At 48.3% G+C, this 21,435-nt stretch overlaps 1 protein-coding gene across 1 annotated transcript in view; it reads left to right on the top strand.

The window, feature by feature from the left end:
• The window catches only part of LOC147679032 (glutathione S-transferase theta-1-like), a 108,688-nt gene that overhangs the window by 17,658 nt on the left and 69,595 nt on the right, over positions 1-21,435 (top strand). Inside the window, exons 2-4 of the mRNA XM_086942765.1 lie at positions 9,588-9,675; positions 11,148-11,298; positions 19,625-19,801. Coding sequence (XP_086798891.1) covers positions 9,588-9,675; positions 11,148-11,298; positions 19,625-19,801 — 416 coding nt within the window. The remainder of the gene's footprint in view (positions 1-9,587; positions 9,676-11,147; positions 11,299-19,624; positions 19,802-21,435) is intronic.

The following is a 21,435-nucleotide window of genomic DNA, read 5'->3' as shown; positions in this document are numbered from 1 at the left end:
CCTCTGGTGAAGAAGAGGTTAGAGGGCTCAGCCCGAGCAAAGTACATTTGTGGCCAGCCTGCATGCCCTGGGAGACCGAGGCCGCACCATGAACGATGATTGGGTTCAGTGCAAGAGAGAATCTACCAAGACCTGAGAGCCCTGTAAAATGCCTGATCCCCGCCAGAACCCTCCCTGACACAAGGAAAGGCTTGCCTCAGAGATCAAAGATGCAGGCTGACTTACTCTCACACGTTTGCCCCCGCAGGAGACCTGGAGAGGGTATCGTTCTGGAGGTGACAACACTGCTCCCCTTGACTCCTACCTCAGCACTGACATCTGCACACTCTGTCTGCGTGCCAAGCAAGGCGGACCACAGTAGCCTCCAGCAAGACACAAGATGGTGAAGTGGGGGGCACCAAAGTCCTCACAGGGAGCTATGGACAGATTGCTAAGCATGTCTCATCGGGTGTGCACTCTTGGCAGGGGATTCGACAAGAGAACAGTTCTGACAATGGGGAGATCAGTCATATTGCAGGCCATACATGAGTCCACGGAAGCACTGAAAGGGCAAGTAGATGGAATGGAGACAGAAGTCTCTTTCCTTAGTCATGACCTCCAAAAGGTGATGGATTGCATGACAGAGCTTAAGATCAGAGTCTCCCCGCCCAAACACGTGCATAGAGCCCTGAAACCTGACTTTGTAAAACTCTAAGAAGCTTCTTTCCAGCTGAAGGAACATCTAGAGCACACCAAGGGTAGATCTCGGCAGAACAGCTTGCGACTGGTAGGGATGTCAGAGGGACTGGAAGGCACTTTCCTGGAACAATTCTTCACCAGGTGGTTCCGCTCCTGGATCCTGGACAATGTACTCCCTTCCAACTTTGTTGTTGAATTGGCACATGGGTAGTTCACATCCTCCAGGTGTCCCTCCTACACCAATCATCCTTAGACTTCTCAACTGCACAGACAGGAACACCATCCTCTTGGTGGTCAGCAGGTGGTGCTACTGGACTCAAACAAAGTGATGATCTTCCCTGACCATATGCTGCAGGTCCAACACCAGAGACAAACATTTGTTAAAGTGAAACTTAAACTCCAATCAATGTAGATTAAGCTCATGCTTCTGTACCTAGCGTGACTTAAGGTCATTTTGCAAAGGAGCCATTTTTCTTTGATGATCCAAACAAAAACACAAAGCCAAATCCGGGAAGTGGACTCCTGGGCATGTATTAGAGGTAGGACGCACTTTCCATGTTTGCACCCCAGCGCGTCTTAAGGCGCCGGGTGCAAACATTGAAAGTGCGCCTTATCAAGAAGAATGCTCTGCACTCGGGGCAGCCGCAAACTTGCACTGCTTCCAATGGTAGTGCATTCAAGAGAAATACAGAGCAGCTGTTTAATATAAAACATGGAGTCCCCCAGGCCTCCAGCTTGAGTCCTATACTGTTTTACATATACCCAAGTCCTCCGATAACTTTGATTAAATCCTTTGGGATAACATTTGTAAACTATGCGGACGATACCCAACGAATAATACCATTGAACAACTCTGACCCTAACCAACTAAATAATGTCCACCTTTGGTTAAAAAAGATGACCCAATGGATGAACTATAACCCACTAAAATTCAATGGTGATACAACCAAATTTCTATGCTGAACACCATCAAATGTGCACCAGCAACTCCCTACAAACTTCTGGCCTTGGGCAGCTAACGCAGACCTAAATTCATCAAAACCGGTACGCAACCTAGGAATCCAAATTGTTGATAAACTCTCTGTGGAAGCCCAAATCAGTATAACAGTAGCAACCTGCCATTGACTCCTTAGAACCTTGAAGAAAATAGGCCCTTTATTCTCCCAACCTTATAGAATACTCGTGATACAGGCATCAATTCTAAGTAGACTAGACTAGTGCAACTGCTTGCTACTAGGTAGTCCTGAATACCTCCTCAAATGACTCCAGAGGATCCAGGTGTTGGCAGCTAAACTAGCTCTAAATTAAGGGAGACATGACTTAGCCTCAGAAGCACTACACAAACTACACTGGCTACCAGTAAAGGAAAGGTGCAAGTTTAAGGCACTATCCATCACCGATAGGATAGTAAATGGCACAGGACAGAGAGCCCTTCAACAAATATCTAAACTATATAAATCCTTTAGAATTTTAAGATCCTCCCAGGCTGCCCTCTTATCTACCCCCTCCTTTAGGAATACAAGAGTAGGTGGCAGAACCATACAGGTACAAGGCGCAAGTGTCTGGAACAAACTTTCTCTCTCCCTTAGACCCAAGACAAACTTGCTGGGCTTCAGGAAGGACATAGAAACTTGGCTCTACCCCAGGAAATAGAAGAATAAATGGAAAGATAGCCCATTCCCAAAAATGCCCGATTCCTCCTCCCTTCTATAATTTAGCAGTTCCAAAACGGCACCTGCACTTTTAAAAGGGGTTAGAGATCCCCTTGCAGGCAGGTGCAGCGAGTGACTATACCAGCCTACAAGTGGATGTTTGGTGGGATGTTTTACTGGTCCATGGGACCCCTTTCATCCCTGCATTTGGATGGTGCATTGAAAGTGTAAAAAGAACTAATGATGGACAGAATGCTGAACAATGTAAAACATTCACCCCAGTGCAGAGTACTGGGCCTAAATCCATCCATGCTCCCCATGCCATTCCAGTTCAAACCCAGCCATATGCTAATCAGTCTTGACCCTGCTCCCCATGGGAGCAGTCCAGGCTGAACTGCCAGTCCAGGTCCCACCTGGACTGGAAACAAGCATCCTCAGCATTCTGTGCGTCAATTGTTTTTTTTTGCATTGTCACCCCGAGTGGGACAGGTATACCCAGGTGTGGGTCCTGTGCTCTCCATGCCACTGGAGTCAAGCTAGCCTGGCTGAGGAGGGTCCCAGGATGCTTGTTTCCAGTCCAGGGAGTTTGGACTAGAATGTTCCCATGGGGAGCAGGGTGAAGACTGATTTGCATATGGCCGGGTTTGAAGTGGGATGGCATGGAGAGCTTAAAAACGATGGATTTAGTCCCAGATCTCTGTACTGGGGTGAATATTTGACATTGCTCAGTGTTGACCCCGGCTCCTCACCTTGTCTCTGACAGTACGCACCCGGCTCCTCACCTTGTCTCTGACAGTGCGCACCCGGCTCCTCACCCTGTCTGACTGTGCGCATCCGGCTGCTCACCTTGTCTCTACCAGTGCACATCCGGCTCCTCACCCTGTCTGACTGTGCGCATCCGGCTGCTCACCTTGTCTCTACCAGTGCGCATCCGGCTCCTCACCCTGTCTGACAGTGCGCATCCGGCTCCTCACCCTGTCATACAGTGCGCATCCGGCTCCTCACCCTGTCTGACTGTGCACATCCGGCTCCTCACCCTGTCTGACTGTGCACATCCGGCTCCTCACCCTGTCTGACTGTGCGCACCCGGATGCTCACCCTGTCTGACTGTGCGCACCCGGATGCTCACCCTGTCTGACTGTGCGCACCCGGATGCTCACCCTGTCTGACAGTGCACACCCGTCTCCTCAAACTGTCTGGCAGTTCCTACCCGGCAGTGCTCACCCAGCTCCTCACACTGTCTGACAGTGCGCATCCAGTTCCTTGACCCGTCTGACAGAGCGCGTCCAGTTCCTTGCCCCGTCTGACAGTGTGCACCCGGCTCCTTACCCCGTCTGACAGTTCGCACCTGGCTCCTTACCCAGTCTGACAGTGCGCACCTGGCTCCTCACCCCATCTGACCGAGCACACCCGACTTCCCACCCTGTCTGACAGAGCGCAGTCGACTCCTCACCCTGTCTGACAGTGCGCACACACTCCTCACACTGTCTGACAGTACGCATCCGGCTGCTCACCCTGTCTCTACCAGTGCACACCTGGCTCCTCACCCTGTCTGACAGTGTGCATCTGGCTGCTCACTCTGTCTCTACCAGTGCTCACCCGGATCCTCACCCTGTCTGACAGTGCGCACCCGTCTCCTAAAACTGTCTGACAGTTCCTACCCGGCAGTTCTCACCCAGCAGCTCACACTGACTGACAGTTGGTACCCGTCAGTGCGCACCCTGCTCCTCACCCTGTCTTGACAGTGCGCACCCGGCTCCTTGCCCCATCTGACAGTGCGCACCCGGCTCCTTGCCCCGTCTGACAGTGTGCACCCGGCTCCTCACCCCGTCTCTACCAGTGCACATCCGGCTCCTCACCCTGTCTGACAGTGTGCATCTGGCTGCTCACTCTGTCTCTACCATTGCACATCCGGCTCCTCACCCTGTCTGACAGTGCGCACCCGGCTCCTCACCCTGTCTGACAGTGCGCACCTAACTCCTCACACTGACTGACAGTTGATACCCGGCAGTGCGCACCCAACTCCTCTCCCTGTCTGACTGTGAGCAACCGGCTCCTTACCCCATCTAACAGTGCGCACCCGGCTCCTTGCCCATCTGACAGTGCGCACCCGGCTCCTTGCCCCGTCTGACAGTGCGCACCCGGCTCCTTGCCCCGTCTGACAGTGCGCACCCGGCTCCTTGCCCCGTCTGACAGTGCGCACCCGGCTCCTTGCCCCATCTGACAGTGCGCACCCGGCTCCTTGCCCCGTCTGACAGTGCGCACCCGGCTCCTTGCCCCGTCTGATAGTGCGCACCCGGCTCCTTGCCCCGTCTGACAGTGCGCACCCGGCTCCTCACCCCGTCTGACAGTGCGCACCCGGCTCCTCACCCTGTCTGACAGAGGTCACTCGACTCCTCACCCTGTCTGACAGTGCGCACCTGACACCTCACACTGTCTCTGACCGTTTGCACCCAGCAGGGATTCCTCACCCTGTCTCTGATAGTGCCCACACGGCTCCTCACACTATCTGACAGTGCGCGTCCGGCTGCACACCCTGTCTCTACCAGTGCACATCCGGCTCCTCACCCTGTCTGACAGTGCGCATCCGGCTCCTCACCCTGTCTGACAGTGCGCATCCGGCTCCTCACCCTGTCTGACAGGGCGCATCCGGCTCCTCACCCTGTCTGACAGTGCGCATCTGGCTCCTCACCCTGTCTGACTGTGTGCACCCGGATGCTCACCCTGTCTGACAGTGCACACCCGTCTCCTCAAACTGTCTGGCAGTTCCTACCCGGCAGTGCTCACCCAGCTCCTCACACTGACTAACAGTTGGTACCGGGCAGTGCGCACCCAGCTCCTCACCCTGTCTGACAGTGCACACCCGTCTCCTCAAACTGTCTGGCAGTTCCTACCCGGCAGTGCTCACCCAGCTCCTCACACTGACTAACAGTTGATACCCGGCAGTGCGCACCCAACTCCTCTCCCTGTCTGACTGTGAGCAACCGGCTCCTTACCCCATCTAACAGTGCGCACCCGGCTCCTTGCCCATCTGACAGTGCGCACCCGGCTCCTTGCCCCGTCTGACAGTGCGCACCCGGCTCCTTGCCCCGTCTGACAGTGCGCACCCGGCTCCTTGCCCCGTCTGACAGTGCGCACCCGGCTCCTTGCCCCGTCTGACAGTGCGCACCCGGCTCCTTGCCCCGTCTGACAGTGCGCACCCGGCTCCTTGCCCCGTCTGATAGTGCGCACCCGGCTCCTTGCCCCGTCTGACAGTGCGCACCCGGCTCCTCACCCCGTCTGACAGTGCGCACCCGGCTCCTCACCCTGTCTGACAGAGGTCACTCGACTCCTCACCCTGTCTGACAGTGCGCACCTGACACCTCACACTGTCTCTGACCGTTTGCACCCAGCAGGGATTCCTCACCCTGTCTCTGATAGTGCCCACACGGCTCCTCACACTATCTGACAGTGCGCGTCCGGCTGCACACCCTGTCTCTACCAGTGCACATCCGGCTCCTCACCCTGTCTGACAGTGCGCATCCGGCTCCTCACCCTGTCTGACAGTGCGCATCCGGCTCCTCACCCTGTCTGACAGGGCGCATCCGGCTCCTCACCCTGTCTGACAGTGCGCATCTGGCTCCTCACCCTGTCTGACTGTGTGCACCCGGATGCTCACCCTGTCTGACAGTGCACACCCGTCTCCTCAAACTGTCTGGCAGTTCCTACCCGGCAGTGCTCACCCAGCTCCTCACACTGACTAACAGTTGGTACCGGGCAGTGCGCACCCAGCTCCTCACCCTGTCTGACAGGGCGCATCCGGCTCCTCACCCTGTCTGACAGGGTGCATCCGGCTCCTCACCCTGTCTGACTGTGCGCATCCGGCTCCTCACCCTGCTACGGGGCAGTCAGGGTAAGCTCGCCGCCAAGTGACATGTAACACACAACAAGAAACTACCCTGGCTCAGTGTCTGATTCTTAAAGAAAGTAGAGGCACACTATGCCTATTACCTTTTCGGTGGTGGGCATCTAAAAAAATTAAGGACTGTCCTCACACAGCACCAAGTGTCAAACTTCATCATCAGCAGTCCTCTCTCTCTAAAAACCACGTTTGATGAAGAGCGGGCCTTCACCTAGAGACAGGGAGCCACTTCTACATCTAAGTGGGGTCCTGTGCTAGGAAAGTGAGTGAGTGGCTTAAAAATCGATGCAAATGCTACATGTAAATTTTAATTGTGCAGTATTTGCTCAATATTAAAACTAATAGAGGGGAATTGGGGTCTATTACCCCATCCCCATCAGTGTTGCCAACATGTTTCTTCCATCATGGCCAGGAGAGTCCATGGCATTCCTCAGGACGTGAAAAAATGGGCTCCTATCTAGTCTCTAAGAGACTAAGTCGAATCCACTTAAGTAGGTTGACCTTTGTCAGACTCTACTATGAGACTTCAAAACCTGTAAAGATAAAGGTATACCACAGTATCAGAAAAAGCTTTAATAACACTGTAGAGAAGAGAATCAGACTGAAAACATGCAAATTGTATATTATAATGTATGGGATTGTGAATACACGTGCCACTGCAAACGTGGTGCACATGAAAAACAAACGTTGTGATACCAGCTCACAATCTTACCCTGAATTATGTGTAGGGATGTCCCATGGGAAGAAAAGGACTTGAGGGATCCCTGTAGTCACACTCTGTAGACCGAGTTGGGAGAGATTAAAACATAGATGCGCTTTGTTAAGACTTCATCGCAGCCAATCTTTCATACAGGCTAAGAGGCAAGCTCCAGGCTTCCTTATCAAGTATTCATAAAACCTCTTACTGCCTCAAGGTGCGTCCCTCGCGATGCTCCTAGGAACTGTTCTCGTTGCTTCCCCGCTTGTAACTGAATGAAGCAGGGAGCACGGTTTATAAAGGTGCCTGAAACGTTAATTAAATCATTAATGTGTGGGCGCGCACCACTCAAGTTAATAATGAGCTGCAGCTGGGTTAAAAAACCATCTCAATACCTTATGACGCTAAAAAAGATCGACTGGCATCCGCTGTCAGGAAGCCTGCCTGACCGGCCTGTCGGAAGAGAGAGACTGGTATGTAATCACCGCTTGTGTTGTTTACACGCCAATGAGTGAGGCTTTAGCGGAGAACTTTTTCGAGGCTGCCGTATAGATGAGTGCAAACGGCAGCCTCAAAGATCTCTACTAAAGTGACCCTTCGGGGGACCCGTTGGTCATTGCAGTGCCGGACCAACGGGGAGCACCGCCCTTTGATAAAGCATGACGTCCTCTAGGGATGTGGGAGGGCAACATAAACAGTCCTATTGACTGTCCACTCTCATTACCCCAGCACAGGCACTCTCCACACTCTGAGAATTTGTGCTTCTCTTATTCTGTAGCTTTACCCAGGAACACCAGCTCTATCATTGAATTTTGTGATAAAAGTTGAACTTTACCAGCCTCTTGGTCACGGTATATTTAGGCATTTGTGCGTGGCTGCATAGAAGTCTTTCGGGCTCTAGCGATGTGACAAGTGGTCAGTAGTTTGGGCTGCAGCCAGGATATGACCGACAAATGATGTCTTGTTTGAGAGCAGTACCTATCTGTGAACTAAACTCAGACCAAGGCCATTAGTCTTGCACATTTCAGAACAACGTTTTAATATAAAATTATTCAAATGTGCAATTGCAGAGTGGCTGTGAAATGCCCTAGTGCAGTAAAGCAGTAAAAATATTAAGAACGCGCTCAGCACCTCTAGTCACCTGGAGGCGGAAGCATTGACCAACCACCTTGGAGGAGTCTGCAAGGTGAGCTGGGCTACAGGTGTGCGCAGCGGATTGAGAAAGTCTGACCACAAGGCTTTGAGGGTGACTGGAGGTTAACACTTATGGAGACACACAACACAAAAAACCCTATGGGAAATCCTCACAATCCTCTGTTTACATGTTGTGACTTCTCTTTTAAAAAAAGTATTGTATTGGTGCAAACAATCACCACGGAACGCCAAGACCGCCTCGCAAAATTCACAGCCATTCCTGATGAAGAAATTGTGTTTAAGAACTATACAGAATTATTAGGACAGGTCTGTATAGCAGAGCTACGGGGGGGGGGGGGGGGGGGGGGGGATTTTTCAAACATTAGTTCAAGCCAGTAGCATATTTTAAAGTTAGTCCTTGCACCACTAAATTGAATTACTAGATCTGGAGTTTTTTCAAAATGAGCAGAAAATCTATAGTGATCTGCTAAATCAAATATTGTTTTTGAAACAGAATCAGTGGCGATTCTCAAGTTACTTTGGATGATCAGGAGTTATTAAAATGGCGCCTGAGATGTTCTTAGAGAAGGTAACTGCTGTAATCACCTGATGGTATTTCCCTTCCTCTCCACCCTCCCTTCCCCTCTCTTGGAATGTTCCCTGTTCCAAACTGTCATCCTCAAGATTCCACTGCAGACTCTGACAGCCGCTCAGCTGACAGGATGTGAGATGGTGCATGTCCTGTTCTAATAAGCCCTGAACCAGTGTTGTGTCCTGGACTTCACTTCATAACTGTAACTTTTCATGAAGCACTTAGATGGGTGCAGGAGTTGGGTGGTCTCAGTGGGTGCGGGTGAAGAGTTCCATTACTTTAGCGCGTGGCAAGAGAGAGCCAGAGGAGGAGTACTTCTTGAGAGGCTGTATCTTAATGGGATATTGCCTTTGCTTCTCCCCATTCGGAAGCCCCAGATATGCTTATCTTATTTGAGGCATTTTGGAGTACTTCGGATCAGTGCTCCAAGCCACACAGGGCTTTTCATAGATGCTGCCCACCTCCGAGCCACAATGAATAGAGACAGGCATGATGTGACGTGCTCGAGGCGTAGGCTTCTCGTGCATGAACGTGCAGGGCAGCTGTCGGAGGAGGACGGCTCTTATTAGGGAGTCAACAGCTTACAATTCCCTTTAAAAAGGGGGTGGTTAATTTAGTCGTCACCGGGCTGCGGTTTGCACCTCCACCCTGTCAAGCGACACCAACACGTATGTTAAGCTGAACATGCAAACTCCTGAACAGACCCTGACCTATGTAAATAATGCAACTCTTTATCAAGCAGCCCCAAACGGTGCACCACCGGGAAATAGCATGGTTCAATAGATGGCTAGAGTGGAAGGAAAAGTCCCAGCACCTTCACATATACCGGGTGTGTATGGTAGTGCTGCAGGTTCCCCAGGTGAAGTGTGAGCTCAATTTTCTTTCTCCTGAATGCACAGCTCTTGTGTCACACATACATGGTTTGTCTTCTAGGAGATCACCACAGCCCAGAGTTCAAGAAAGTGAATCTGCTGCACAAAGTCCCATCTCTGAAGGATGGAGATTTCACCTTTGGAGAGAGGTAAGGGTCCTAGGTGTCGCATCTGCCTTAAGACACTGGTTGTTATAAAACAGCATCTGGGTTTCCACTGCCTTTGAGCCTCTCATGGTCTATGAAAATAGATCCAGGTATTGTGGGATATGTTTTTACAAATATGTATGTATATATCAGAAAGTACTTGGTATAAATTACACCTATCACTGAGAGTAATAGCATTACTAATATACAATAGAAGCTGACTTGGATTTCTTTCTATTGGGCTGCATTATGTGTGCGTATAAATATAGCTGTGTTTATTTGGGCGTTTTTCCTTGCTGCAAATAAAGCTGGCTTAAGGGCAGCCCAACCACTAATACTTGAGCCTAAGCCTAACCCAACCATGGAACCAAGCTGCCAAGACTCATTGGTGATCCACCCCTTTCTACCACACCTAAGCATAAACACAAAAGGCAAACCAACAGCTAGGATTAACACAACCCTAAAACATTAATGTTAAACCAAACTCCAAGCCTAAGCCTAACTAAGCCCCTCGACTTTACAAAAAATTGTAATTCTAATCCTAACAAACATACAAATTCTAACCTCATCCCCTAAATTCACCCCCAGTCCTTAGGCTAACGACAGACTCTGTAGCCAAAGCATATCTACACTTCCCAAACGTACCCACGCCCAGGTCCACAGCCTAAGATTCCAGGGGTAAATCGAATCCTTCAAGTCTATAATTAAAATCTTAACTGAGCCCTAAAACCATGAAGCTGAGCACTTACTCCCAAGCTTGAATCTGATCACCCAGAAACCTAAGGCCAACACAACTTCCCAAAGTCTAAACCCCTAAACACATTAGCCTCCAAGCCTAACCTCCACTAACAAAATTACATTAGTTCAAAACCTAATTCGGCAGTTCCAATCAGTTTAGTCTTCTGTTATGGTCATCTGCACAGAGCTAAGTCTTCCATTGGTATCACCTCGTAGGACTTTTGGTAGCCCTGGGGCATCTTTTAAAATGGTTTTGAGTTTTCATTCACAGACTGGAGTATGGTTTCGCTTGTGAAGATGCACTGCACGTTGAGGGCATTGGTATATTCCTGTGTTACAAGAATGTGACCACTTAACGTGTATTTGTAGAGCACACATTCACCCAAGGGTATCTTGGCGCTGGATAACATGTTTATTGTTACGCAACACAATGGTACTCATTTTATCGACCTAAGACGAATGAGAGTCTGAGTGGACCCACGGTATTTGAACCTGTGACCATGAGGTCAAACACAGGCCCCTACAGTGGACTCATTAGTCCACTAAGCCATCAGACCCTGTGAGTTGTGGATGAATGCTGTTGGCGTGGCCAGTTAAATAGTACAAATCAATGTTTACCTATCCTAACATAGGTATTAGTTTGCACACACTGTCTTCACATTGCTTTGCACTATTATAGTATAATCACAAGAGCTTGTTCATTGTGGCCTTAACTCCCTTGTGTCGTCTCCTTGCAGCATTGCAATTCTCCTCTATCTGGTTCGCAAGTTCGACACACCAGACCACTGGTACCCCGCTGACCTGGAGAAACGGGCTCGTGTGGACGAGTATCTGTCCTGGCAGCACACATCTGTACGGCCGCATGGCTCCAAGGTCTTCTGGTACAAGGTAAGTAGCAGTGGTGTTATGATATCCTTTTTCGGGGGCCTTGGAGATGCCTGGGGTAACCACCTGACTCCCGGTCATTGCTTATACGGTCTCTGTCCTGAACGTTTCTCCTACAAATCCTTGCTGTCTGGTGTGTTTGTTAACTAGTTCAGTGGAAGCACAATAAGACAACAACATCCAGAATGCAAACGGCGATCACACAAAGGTCCAGGCTATGGAACTGTGTCTGTAATGATCCAGAGAGAGGCGAATAATAGAGGAAAGGTTCAGGAGACACCAGTGCTTCATTTTTAAATGAATGAGAGCCGGGCCAAAAACATTTGTTCAGAAACCTGCAGCATGCACTGTTGAATGCGGGGGTGCAAATACCAAGGCTACATAATCGTGATTTCACCTCCTGTCTCTTTCATCAATCACCGAACACTTCCTGCCCCTTTAGTTCACGTTTACAGGTTCTTTTTTTATCCCTGCTTTCATTCTTTGTCACTGTTTTTCTATTCCTTTCCCCCTTTTGTGTTTTTCTGTCTCTTACTCTGGGCCAAAGTCTGCTGAAGAAAAATAAGTGCCGGTGGGGCCCCCACTTCCAAACACCGGCTCAAACAAGGTTCTGGTAGGTACCGTGCTCTCCGGGGAACAATAGGCTGTTTGTATACTCGGGCCCAGTGCTGGGAGGATGTCTAGTAGCGAAAAGATGGTTCAGGGGGAAGGAGGGTACATTTCTTGGGATAATTTCCAATAGATGTTGTATTCCAACAGCTCAGTACAGAGGTCTTTCAAGCTCTCCAAAAAACAGGAAGTGTTTTAAGCAGCTTGTGACTAACCCAACGACGCTTCAGCTCAGTTTCCTGCAGCAAGTTGCCTCCCAGCAACGCACTCTTTATTTTGCTCACCAAGTCACCCCAGTTCAGACATGGCCATATGCAAATCAGTCTTGACCCTGTGCCTCATGGGAACAGTCCAGCCCGAACTGCCAAGCCATGTCTTTCTGGACCGGTATCAAGCATCCTAGGACCGGTTTCTGGCTATCAGCCTTCATCAGCCAGGATAGCTTGACTCTAGTGGCGTAGTGAGCACGGGACCCACGTCTGGGCATACCCTTCCCACATAGTTTGAACAGCAAAACACACAAGATGATGGACGGAATGTTGCCAAATGGCAAAGCATTCACCCCCAGTCACAAATCAGGGTTTAAGCCATGGTTATTTTGCTCACCAAGCCACAAAACACACAAGATGATGGACAGATTATGCAATATTTGGTCTGGGTTCACTTGGCGATAATCATGCCGCCAAAAACCCTCGGAGTGCACTTGGCACCTGGTTTGGAACTCTCCAACCTGCAGCTAAATGTAGATTTGTGGCCCACTAATGTCAGGGAGTGAACCCTCTTATACATTGCTTCACTCACCCACCTGTTACGTGACTTCACCATTCCATCCTTCAAGTCCACTCATCCATTTCTTCACTCACTCCTCCATTCTTTCAATCACTGGGCAATTCTTCACCTACTCCTCCATTCCTCAAGGCCACCCTTCCACTCATTTGCTCTACTTGATCACACATCCACTCCTTCATCACATATTCATTACTTCATCACACATCCACTCCTTCATCACCTATCCATTGCTTTATCACACATCCACTCCTTCATCACACATCACATCCACTCCTTCATCACACATCACATCCACTCCTTCATCGCACACCCACTTCTTCGTCTCACATTCACTCCTTCATCACACATCCTCTCCTTCATCACACATCCACTTCTTTGTCACACATCCACTCCTTCAACGCCTATCCATTACTTCATCACACATCCACTACTCTCTATCTACTACTCTCTCTACTACTCACTCTCTACTACTCTTTATTACTCTCTACTACTCTCTACTACTCTGTACTACTCACTCTCTACTACTCTACTACTCACTGTCTACTACTCGGTACTACTCACTACTCTCTACTACTCACTCTCTACTACTCACTCTCTACTCACTCTACTACTCACTCTCAATTACTCACTCACTACTCACTCTCTAATACTCTCTACTACTCTCTTTACTACTCTCTACTACTCTCTTTACTACTCTCTACTACTCACTGTACTACTCTCTACTACTCACTGTACTACTCTCTACTGCTCACTCTGTACTACTCCACTACTCACTCTCTACTACTCACTCTCTACTCCTCTCTACTACTCTCTCTACTACACACTCTCTACTACTCTACTACTCTTTCTACTCACTCTCTCTACTACTCTCTACTACTCACTCTCTACTACTCACTCTCTACTACTCACTCTCCTACTCTACTACTCACTCTCTGCTACTTACTCTCTGCTACTTACTCTCTTCTACTTACTCTCTACTACTCACTCTACTACTCTCTACTACTCATTCTGTACTACTCACTCTCTATTACTCACTCTCTACTACTCAATCTCTACTACTCACTACTACTCACTACTACTCTCTCACCACTACTTACCTTACTCCTCTCTACTACTCTCTCTCTACTACTCACTCTACTACTCTCTACTACTCATTCTCTACTACTCTCTCTCTACTACTCTACTACTCACTCTACTACTCACTCTCTACTACTCACTACTACTCTCTCTCTAATACTCACTACTACTCACTCTACTCCTCTCTACTACTCTCTCTCTCTACTACTCACTCTCTACTACTCTCTCTCTACTCACTCTCTACTAATCACTCTCTACTACTCTCTAATACTCAGTCTGCTACTATCTACTACTTTCTATCTACTACTCCCTCTATGCTACTCCCTCTATGCTACTCCCTCTCTGCTACTCACTCTACTACTCTCTCTCTACTCTCTACTACTCTCTCTCTACTCTCTACTACTCACTCTCTACTACTCACTCTCTACTACTCACTCTCTACTACTCACTCTCTACTACTCACTCCCTACTACTCACTTTCTACTACTCACTCTCCACTCTCTCTCTACTACTCTCTACCTCTCTCTACCTTTCTACGCGCACACATATGCACATACATATATATATATATATGCTCATCACCAAAAGCTCTTGTGCTTTAGAAGTTCACACACGATATCCCAGTTATCCCTCTTGTTTGCCTTTTACATCCTGCATGCCCATTCTCCAAACATTTCTTCTGTTTCCGGACGCGTTTCAAGGCAACTCCGCCTCTACCTCAGGGGACAAACAAAAGAGCACACAGGAAGCTCACCTTCGAGCATGATGGTAAACGTAGTCCCTGGGTGATAATTTGTTTAATTTATATCCCTTTAGTAGGTTGGCTGCCCCGTCTCTCCCTTCCTACTAAAGGTGGTGTTTCCAATGAAATAAAAGATGGAAATCAAAGGTGAGCTTCCTGTATGCTCTTGTGTTTGTCCCCTGAGGAAGAGGCAGAGTTGCCTTGAAACGCGTCGGGAATCAGAAGAAATGTTTGGAAAATGGGCATGCAGGATGTAAAAGGCAAACAAGCTGGATAGCTGGGATATCGTGTGTGAACTTCTAAAGCACAAGAGCTTTTGGCGATGAACACACACACATATATATATATATATACATACATACATACATACATACATACATACATACATACATACATACATACATACATACATATATATGTATATATATTCATTCACTGAAAAAACAATAGGTTTCACACCAGTTATAGTTACCTGGAAATTTTACTGACATAAAACCATTGAAATTCCCACGTTATAGTTAGTTGGACTCACTATAACTTGCGCGTCTGCAATGCACAGCTGATGATGTCACATATTACATCACTCATGACCTGTCTGCTGTCCTCAGCAGGCCACCATCTCTGTGATGGCATCAAATTGTAGTGGGCCGCATTTTGCGACCTTCCTCATTATTATTCATGACGTAGTTCGAATTGTGACCCATTGTCAAGTCAAGTCAAGTCAAGTCACAATTTATATAGCGCACTACATACCCAGAGGGTCTCAAGGCGCTTGAGGAGGGGGTGGGAGGTTTACTTATCGAATATCCAGGTTTTAAGCTGTTTTCTGAAGGCTAGGTGGTTTTGAGTGAGGCGGAGGTGGGTGGGGAGGGAATTCCAGGTTTTGGCTGCTAAGTAGCAGAAGGATCTTCCCTCCCATGGTGGCTTTGTGGATGCGCGGGACGGCGGCGAGGGCTTGGTTGGACGAACGCAGCTGGCGGGTGGGGGTGTTGAGGCAATCCGGTCCGAGTTCGTAGAGGGCTTTGTGTGCGTGGGTGAGGAGACGGAAAGTTATCCTTTTGTTGACGGGGAGCCAGTGCAGGTCTTTCAGGTGACCGGAGATGTGGTCTTTGCGAGGGATGTCTAGTATGAGTCTGGCTGAAGCATTTTGGATGCGTTGGAGTTTTTTCTGCAGTTTTGCGGTGGTACCGGCGTAAAGGGTGTTTCCGTAGTCTAGACGGCTAGCAATCAGAGCGTGGGTGACCGTTTTTCTTGTTTCGGTGGGGATCCAGCTAAATGTTTTTTTGAGCATGCGTAGGATATTGAAGCATGATGATGAGACGGCGTTGACTTGTCTGGTCATCGAGAGTGAGGAGTCCAGGATGAAGCCCAGGTTCCGTGCGTGGTCCGTCGGTATGGGGGCTGTTCCTAGGGCCGTTGGCCACCAAGAGTCGTCCCATGCGGAAGGGGAAGTACCTAGGATGAGGACTTCCGTTTTGTCCGAGTTCAGTTTCAGACGGCTGTGCTTCATCCACTCGGCTACTTCTTTCATCCCTTCATGTAGGTTGGTTTTGGCGGTGGTGGGGTCTTTGGTGAGTGAGAGGATCAGCTGAGTGTCATCAGCGTAGGAGATGATGTTGAGGTTGTGTTTCCGTGCGATGGTTTCGAGGGGGCTCATGTAGACGTTGAAGAGGGTGGGGCTGAGTGATGATCCTTGCGGGACGCCGCAGATGACTTCGGAGACCTTTGACTTGAAAGGGGGGAGGCGGACTCTCTTTTCCTTGAATTCCGATGTTTCTAAGGCGCTGTATCAGGGTGCTATGGCAGACTGTGTCGAAGGCTGCAGAGAGGTCAAGGAGGATGAGGGCGACTGTGTCTCCGTTGTCCAGAAGTGTTCGAATGTCATCTGTTGCTGCGATGAGGGCGGTTTCGGTGCTGTGTTTGGCTCGGAAGCCAGACTGTGAGGAGTCGAGTGATTTGTTGGTTTCGAGGAAGGCGGCGAGTTGATTGTTGACGGCTTTCTCAATGACTTTGGCAGGAAATGGGAGGAGCGAGATGGGGCGGTAGTTTTTGAGTTCGGAGGGGTCAGCTGTAGGTTTCTTCAGAAGGGCGCTGAGTTCTGCGTGTTTCCAGCTTTCTGGGAATGTGGCGGAGTTGAAGGAGCAGTTGATGACGTCTCGGAGATGGGGTGCGATAACGGAGTTTGAGTCAGTATTTTGTGAATCTACCAGTTACATAGTACATAGGTCAGTTTGCAAAATACTATAAGATTCACAAAAAAGTGGTGTGTGCACATTGCAACCACTTATATCTTTGTACATCTGGCCCATAGTGTCCTGATGAGATGAAGCAAGGTGGCAACAATGGTCTGGAGGCATGGGTATTTAGGAATCTCTCTGCGTCCATGTCTATATTCTTCTTGTGCAAGGAGTGGGTATCTCATTGTTGTAGAAATGCTGGAGGGTCCCCTGTACTTCATAGAATATGCAAATGGAAGAGTGCTTGGCCAGGGGCACTTATTCAATGGAGTGTGGCCATTCCTCATAGGTGTGGGTGTTCAAACAGCACTTTCATGCCATCCTATCACTACTTGGGGCACTCTGACACATAGAGAGCATGCCGAAACACAGAGCCCCCAGGCTGCACATTCTGTTTCTACTGTGTATCTAGCCAACATTGCCTACTAGAACCGGATGTTTTGCTTTCTAATAATCAAACACAAAATAAATATATAGTCCTAAAAAACGACCTGAAGTTTTCGTGTGTGATATGTGGCCACATGGCATTTATGGAGGCAGCAAAGCAGATGCAATAAACAGAGTCAGCATTGTGCCCCACAATGTGTTTACAGAGGGATGAAAAGATGTGCACGCTGGGAAGTAGAAGCGCACACTTGTTATCCATGGCCAATTAATGCCCACGTTTTCTAGGATGGACATCTCGGTGGGAGAGTGAGAGCAGGCTTCAGCCTTATGAATCCTATGCTGGATGCAATGCTGTGAATCTTGTTTCATTGCGCTTACGCACTTACAGCATACCTTTTTTGGTGCATATGGACTTGTGGAGCGTAATCCCTCCCCAGACCTGGACTAGGTTGTTTTGAGAATCCTCTGGAGAAGAACTGGTAGTTGCTGTGATGGTACAGAGAGAGATACTCTAGGGGCGCAAGTGGCTACATATGGGACTTCATGGGACTGGCCCTGCCTACCTGACTAATAAATTTGAACTCTATTAACCCGTACGACAACTAAGATCCAGCAACCGCAGTTTGCTCTCCACACGGAGAATAAGGAAAACCAAAATGGGTGGCCGCGCGTTTTCTCATCTGGCCCCTAGGCATTGGAACGGGCTCCCTGAACAAATTCCAACCTGCCCCAATGTATCTCAATTCAAAAAAAATGTCAAGACCTGGCTATTTTAAAGATCTCATTGCAAATATGGTTTCTCTTCTCAGGCGCCGAGAGATCCCCCGGGGATGATCTGTGCACCATACAAATGAGTCTAAAGAAAGTAAATCCCATTGTGCCTTTGGATGAGAGTGCTAATGAAAGGTATCTCCAAGAATTTCCCATCAATTTAAACAAGCAAACAAATGAGCATACCTGCCTCTAGGGCAAGTACCTGGAAATGCTAAACCTTTATTTGGCATCCTTTTGAAGGCCTTGGGTGTCTCTCAGTAATTTATGCTAAGGGCCATAGCAAACCACATTGGTTCAGTGGTTTACTTCCTTTGAATCCAACAGCTTAGAGGGTGATCTCTGTACTCCTGAATCCCTCAACTACAGTGTGCCTGGGAGAAGGTAGAAGCAGCGGTGTCCACCGAATTCCTGGTTCAATCTCTTAGGCAAAACCTTCGAGGTCATGTTCAGTAGCGAGGTGGGGGTGCCAATAGTTCTCTTATTAAAAAAATTGCATATAGAATTTCCTTTTTCTTCATTTTGAGGCAAGAACGTCCATTTGTTGCCTCCGAAAGGGTGGGTATTTGGCTCACAAGAGCTTTTTCCTACTCTCCCTTGTATTAGAGAAAAGCTAGAATGTATTCAGGGCTGCAGGAAGGAGGAAGATTATGACCAGGATGTTATTCTTCTGTTTCAGTTTCTGGCTACTCATTGGCTCGACTGCCATTGTTAACCAGGCCAAAGCTTGCTTTCAGTTTTGATAAATGCTTTCCCTAAAAAACCTTTGGAGATATTTGAAGGCAAAGAGGTGTTTGCTTCATTAGCTGGGTTAGGTTTGAGCCTCTCATACCCTGCATTAGCTGGCTGTAGCTGCTCATTGATTGCAGATACAGTTTATAATCTTCTATCCTCTATCAGAAGTGGAATAGAACATCTCTTCCTCAACAGTTAATATTAATCTCCTTTACTCACTCACCTGAGATGGACTGTAATTTATTAGAGTTTTAAGATGGCTCAGCCCTTGTGCACCAAACTGTGCATTAGGATCTACTCCAGAAATCCAGCAATGTTATTTAACAAATGTATTAAAAAATCTAAAATATAGTTACAATTTCTGGACGTATGAGACTTTGCACTGACAAACTTTAATTTGTAGAAAAAAACTATTTTACCGAAAATTGTTTTGCAAAAGAGTGTGTTCTACTTTCAGAATTTCTATGAATCTTAGTTGCCCTCACTTGGCAATGGGTAGCTGTAGCGGAGGGCCAAGGGCTTCCTCTTCCTTATCTCTGCTCACATGCAGCCCCACCTTCCTCAGTAACTGTGGCCGTGTCCTCCCTTCCTGTACAGTAATGGAGCAGTCCCCTTCACCTTTGAACAGAGATGGAACTCTCATCACTCTCCCTACCCCCGTACTCTTCCCAGTTCTCCGCAGCAGAGGCCTGCACCCTGCTTCCCCTACGGTGGTAGGTAGCGGCACCATCCTCCCTACACGCGATGTGCCACAGTGTCTACCTCTTCCTCAGCAGCGATAGATTCTAGCCCACACTCTTCCTCTGCAGGGGTATGCCTCTCCTTCTGTAGCAATGGGTCTCATCCTGCTCATTCTTTGCATTTTCTTATCAGTTGTATTGAGGGGGAATCAGTAACTCAATCTTTTTACCAGCCTACTAAATGGAGCCCCTTCTCCAGCTCATTAAATTATTCCGGTAATGAAGTTCTGTTCTTTCTGCAGTGCATGACACCATTCATTCTGGGTAAAGAAATGGAACCTGAGAAGATGGAAGCTGCTTTGAAGGAAATGCACACCATCCTGGATCAGTTTGAGGAGAAGTTCCTGCAGGACAAGCCCTTCATTGTTGGGAACGAGATCTCCTTGGCTGACCTCGTGGCCATCGTGGAGCTCATGCAGGTGAGTCAGACAGATGGATAGAGAAGGAAGAGAGGGATGTGGAGGTATGAAGTTGAACTTGGAAAGGAAAGCCTGGCCCACCAGATAACTGGCATTTTAGCCTTATGGAAAAACAACATTGTTTGATCTCTGTTAATGATTAGCGTCTAAGAAAGAATTCACTGTGGCAAAAAAGAGCACTTATGGTTCAAAATTAAATGTTCTTAGGCTGTGTTGCTGTAGATACACATGTTCTGCACACTCCTGCCATCTAGTGATGGAAAATCTCATTTGCAAGTTTGATTTGAAGAAGTCTTTCGAGTAACGAGGTGTAGTGACTCCTCCGCTAGTTGGCATTGCACATGGATATCGACTCCATATTAGATTGTTTTTGTTTCCACTATCTGGTTTGAACAGGACTCTGTGTTCTACGCTTGTATCGCTTTCCTTTGGGCTCATTCGTACAACTTTTGACTCCGAGAGCACCAGATGAAGCTCCACTTGGTGATTGTTTAGTTTTTATCATAACGACATTCAGTAGAGACCGGCCTTCTTCGACGCCTCACCATCGGGCCTTCTTCGTGGCTTTGTACCCCTTGCCTCTAGGACTTTGTCACCAAGAATGTGCTAATAGTGATGGAAAGGACACCCTTCTAGTACCACCTCTAGAGGCACTCCAAATTTCCATGGATTCAGTGGAATCTTTGCCTCTCCCCTGACAACACTTCGTGCTAGGCATGCCTTCCCTTTTGGTCCAAGAAGACCCTTCGGTACGGACGTTCAAGGGTAATGCACTATGTATCAACGGGTCGGGGCTATTTGCAAATGCTTTTCAGCCTCTCCCTTTTCTTGCACTGGTTTTGGGGAAGATGCAGCAAACCCTCTTCCACCTGGGCCAGGCAGCCATGACATTCAGCCCTACTAGAAATGTTGATCAGCTCCTAAAAAAAGCTTCCAAACAGGAAGGACCTTGTCACCAGGAACCAAGGCCAGGTCAGGCACCATATCTCAAGCAATTCAATCTAGCGATCTGGCACCGGAAGTCTTACAACTTGGTTACTTTGGGCCTCCAACCATGAATGCATGTATATCCTGTTTGAGTCCGTTAGACCAACCACATGGGCATGTTATGCTGTGAAGTTGAAAGGATTGTTCACTGCTGCATTGCCATAAAAGATAAACCCTCTAAACCTAGTGTCGAAGGGGTCATCAGCTACCTGCTCCCTGTCCAGCAGTCGGGCCTAGCCTACACTTCAGTATTAGCTCACTTATCGGCTGTGGCTGCATGCATGCAAAACAGGGAGCATTCCTCCCTCTTCCACATCCCTGTAATCAAGGCATTCATGAGAGACCTCGAGTCATTAATCCTAGTGTTCTGCCAAAGCCAGTGTGGAACCTTAATATTGTACATAACAGGCCTCCCAATCAGACTCCTTAGTGGAAAGAGATGACTATACTCTAGATGTAAATCTTACTCTCATGTACTACATTAACAGAACTAAACAATTTTGCAAGGCAGACCAACTTTTCGTGGTCGTTGCAATGCCTCACAAGGGGCAACCCATATCTAAGGCAGAGGTTGTTTAATGAATAGTTAAGTGTATATAGACCTGCTATCACAGATTCCTGGACAACCCTCCCTGTTACCGCTAGGG

The sequence above is a fragment of the Lissotriton vulgaris genome, chromosome 11 (genome assembly GCF_964263255.1).
Source record: "Lissotriton vulgaris chromosome 11, aLisVul1.2, whole genome shotgun sequence".
Taxonomy (NCBI): domain Eukaryota; kingdom Metazoa; phylum Chordata; class Amphibia; order Caudata; family Salamandridae; genus Lissotriton; species Lissotriton vulgaris.
This window is presented reverse-complemented; position numbering and strand designations above follow the sequence as displayed.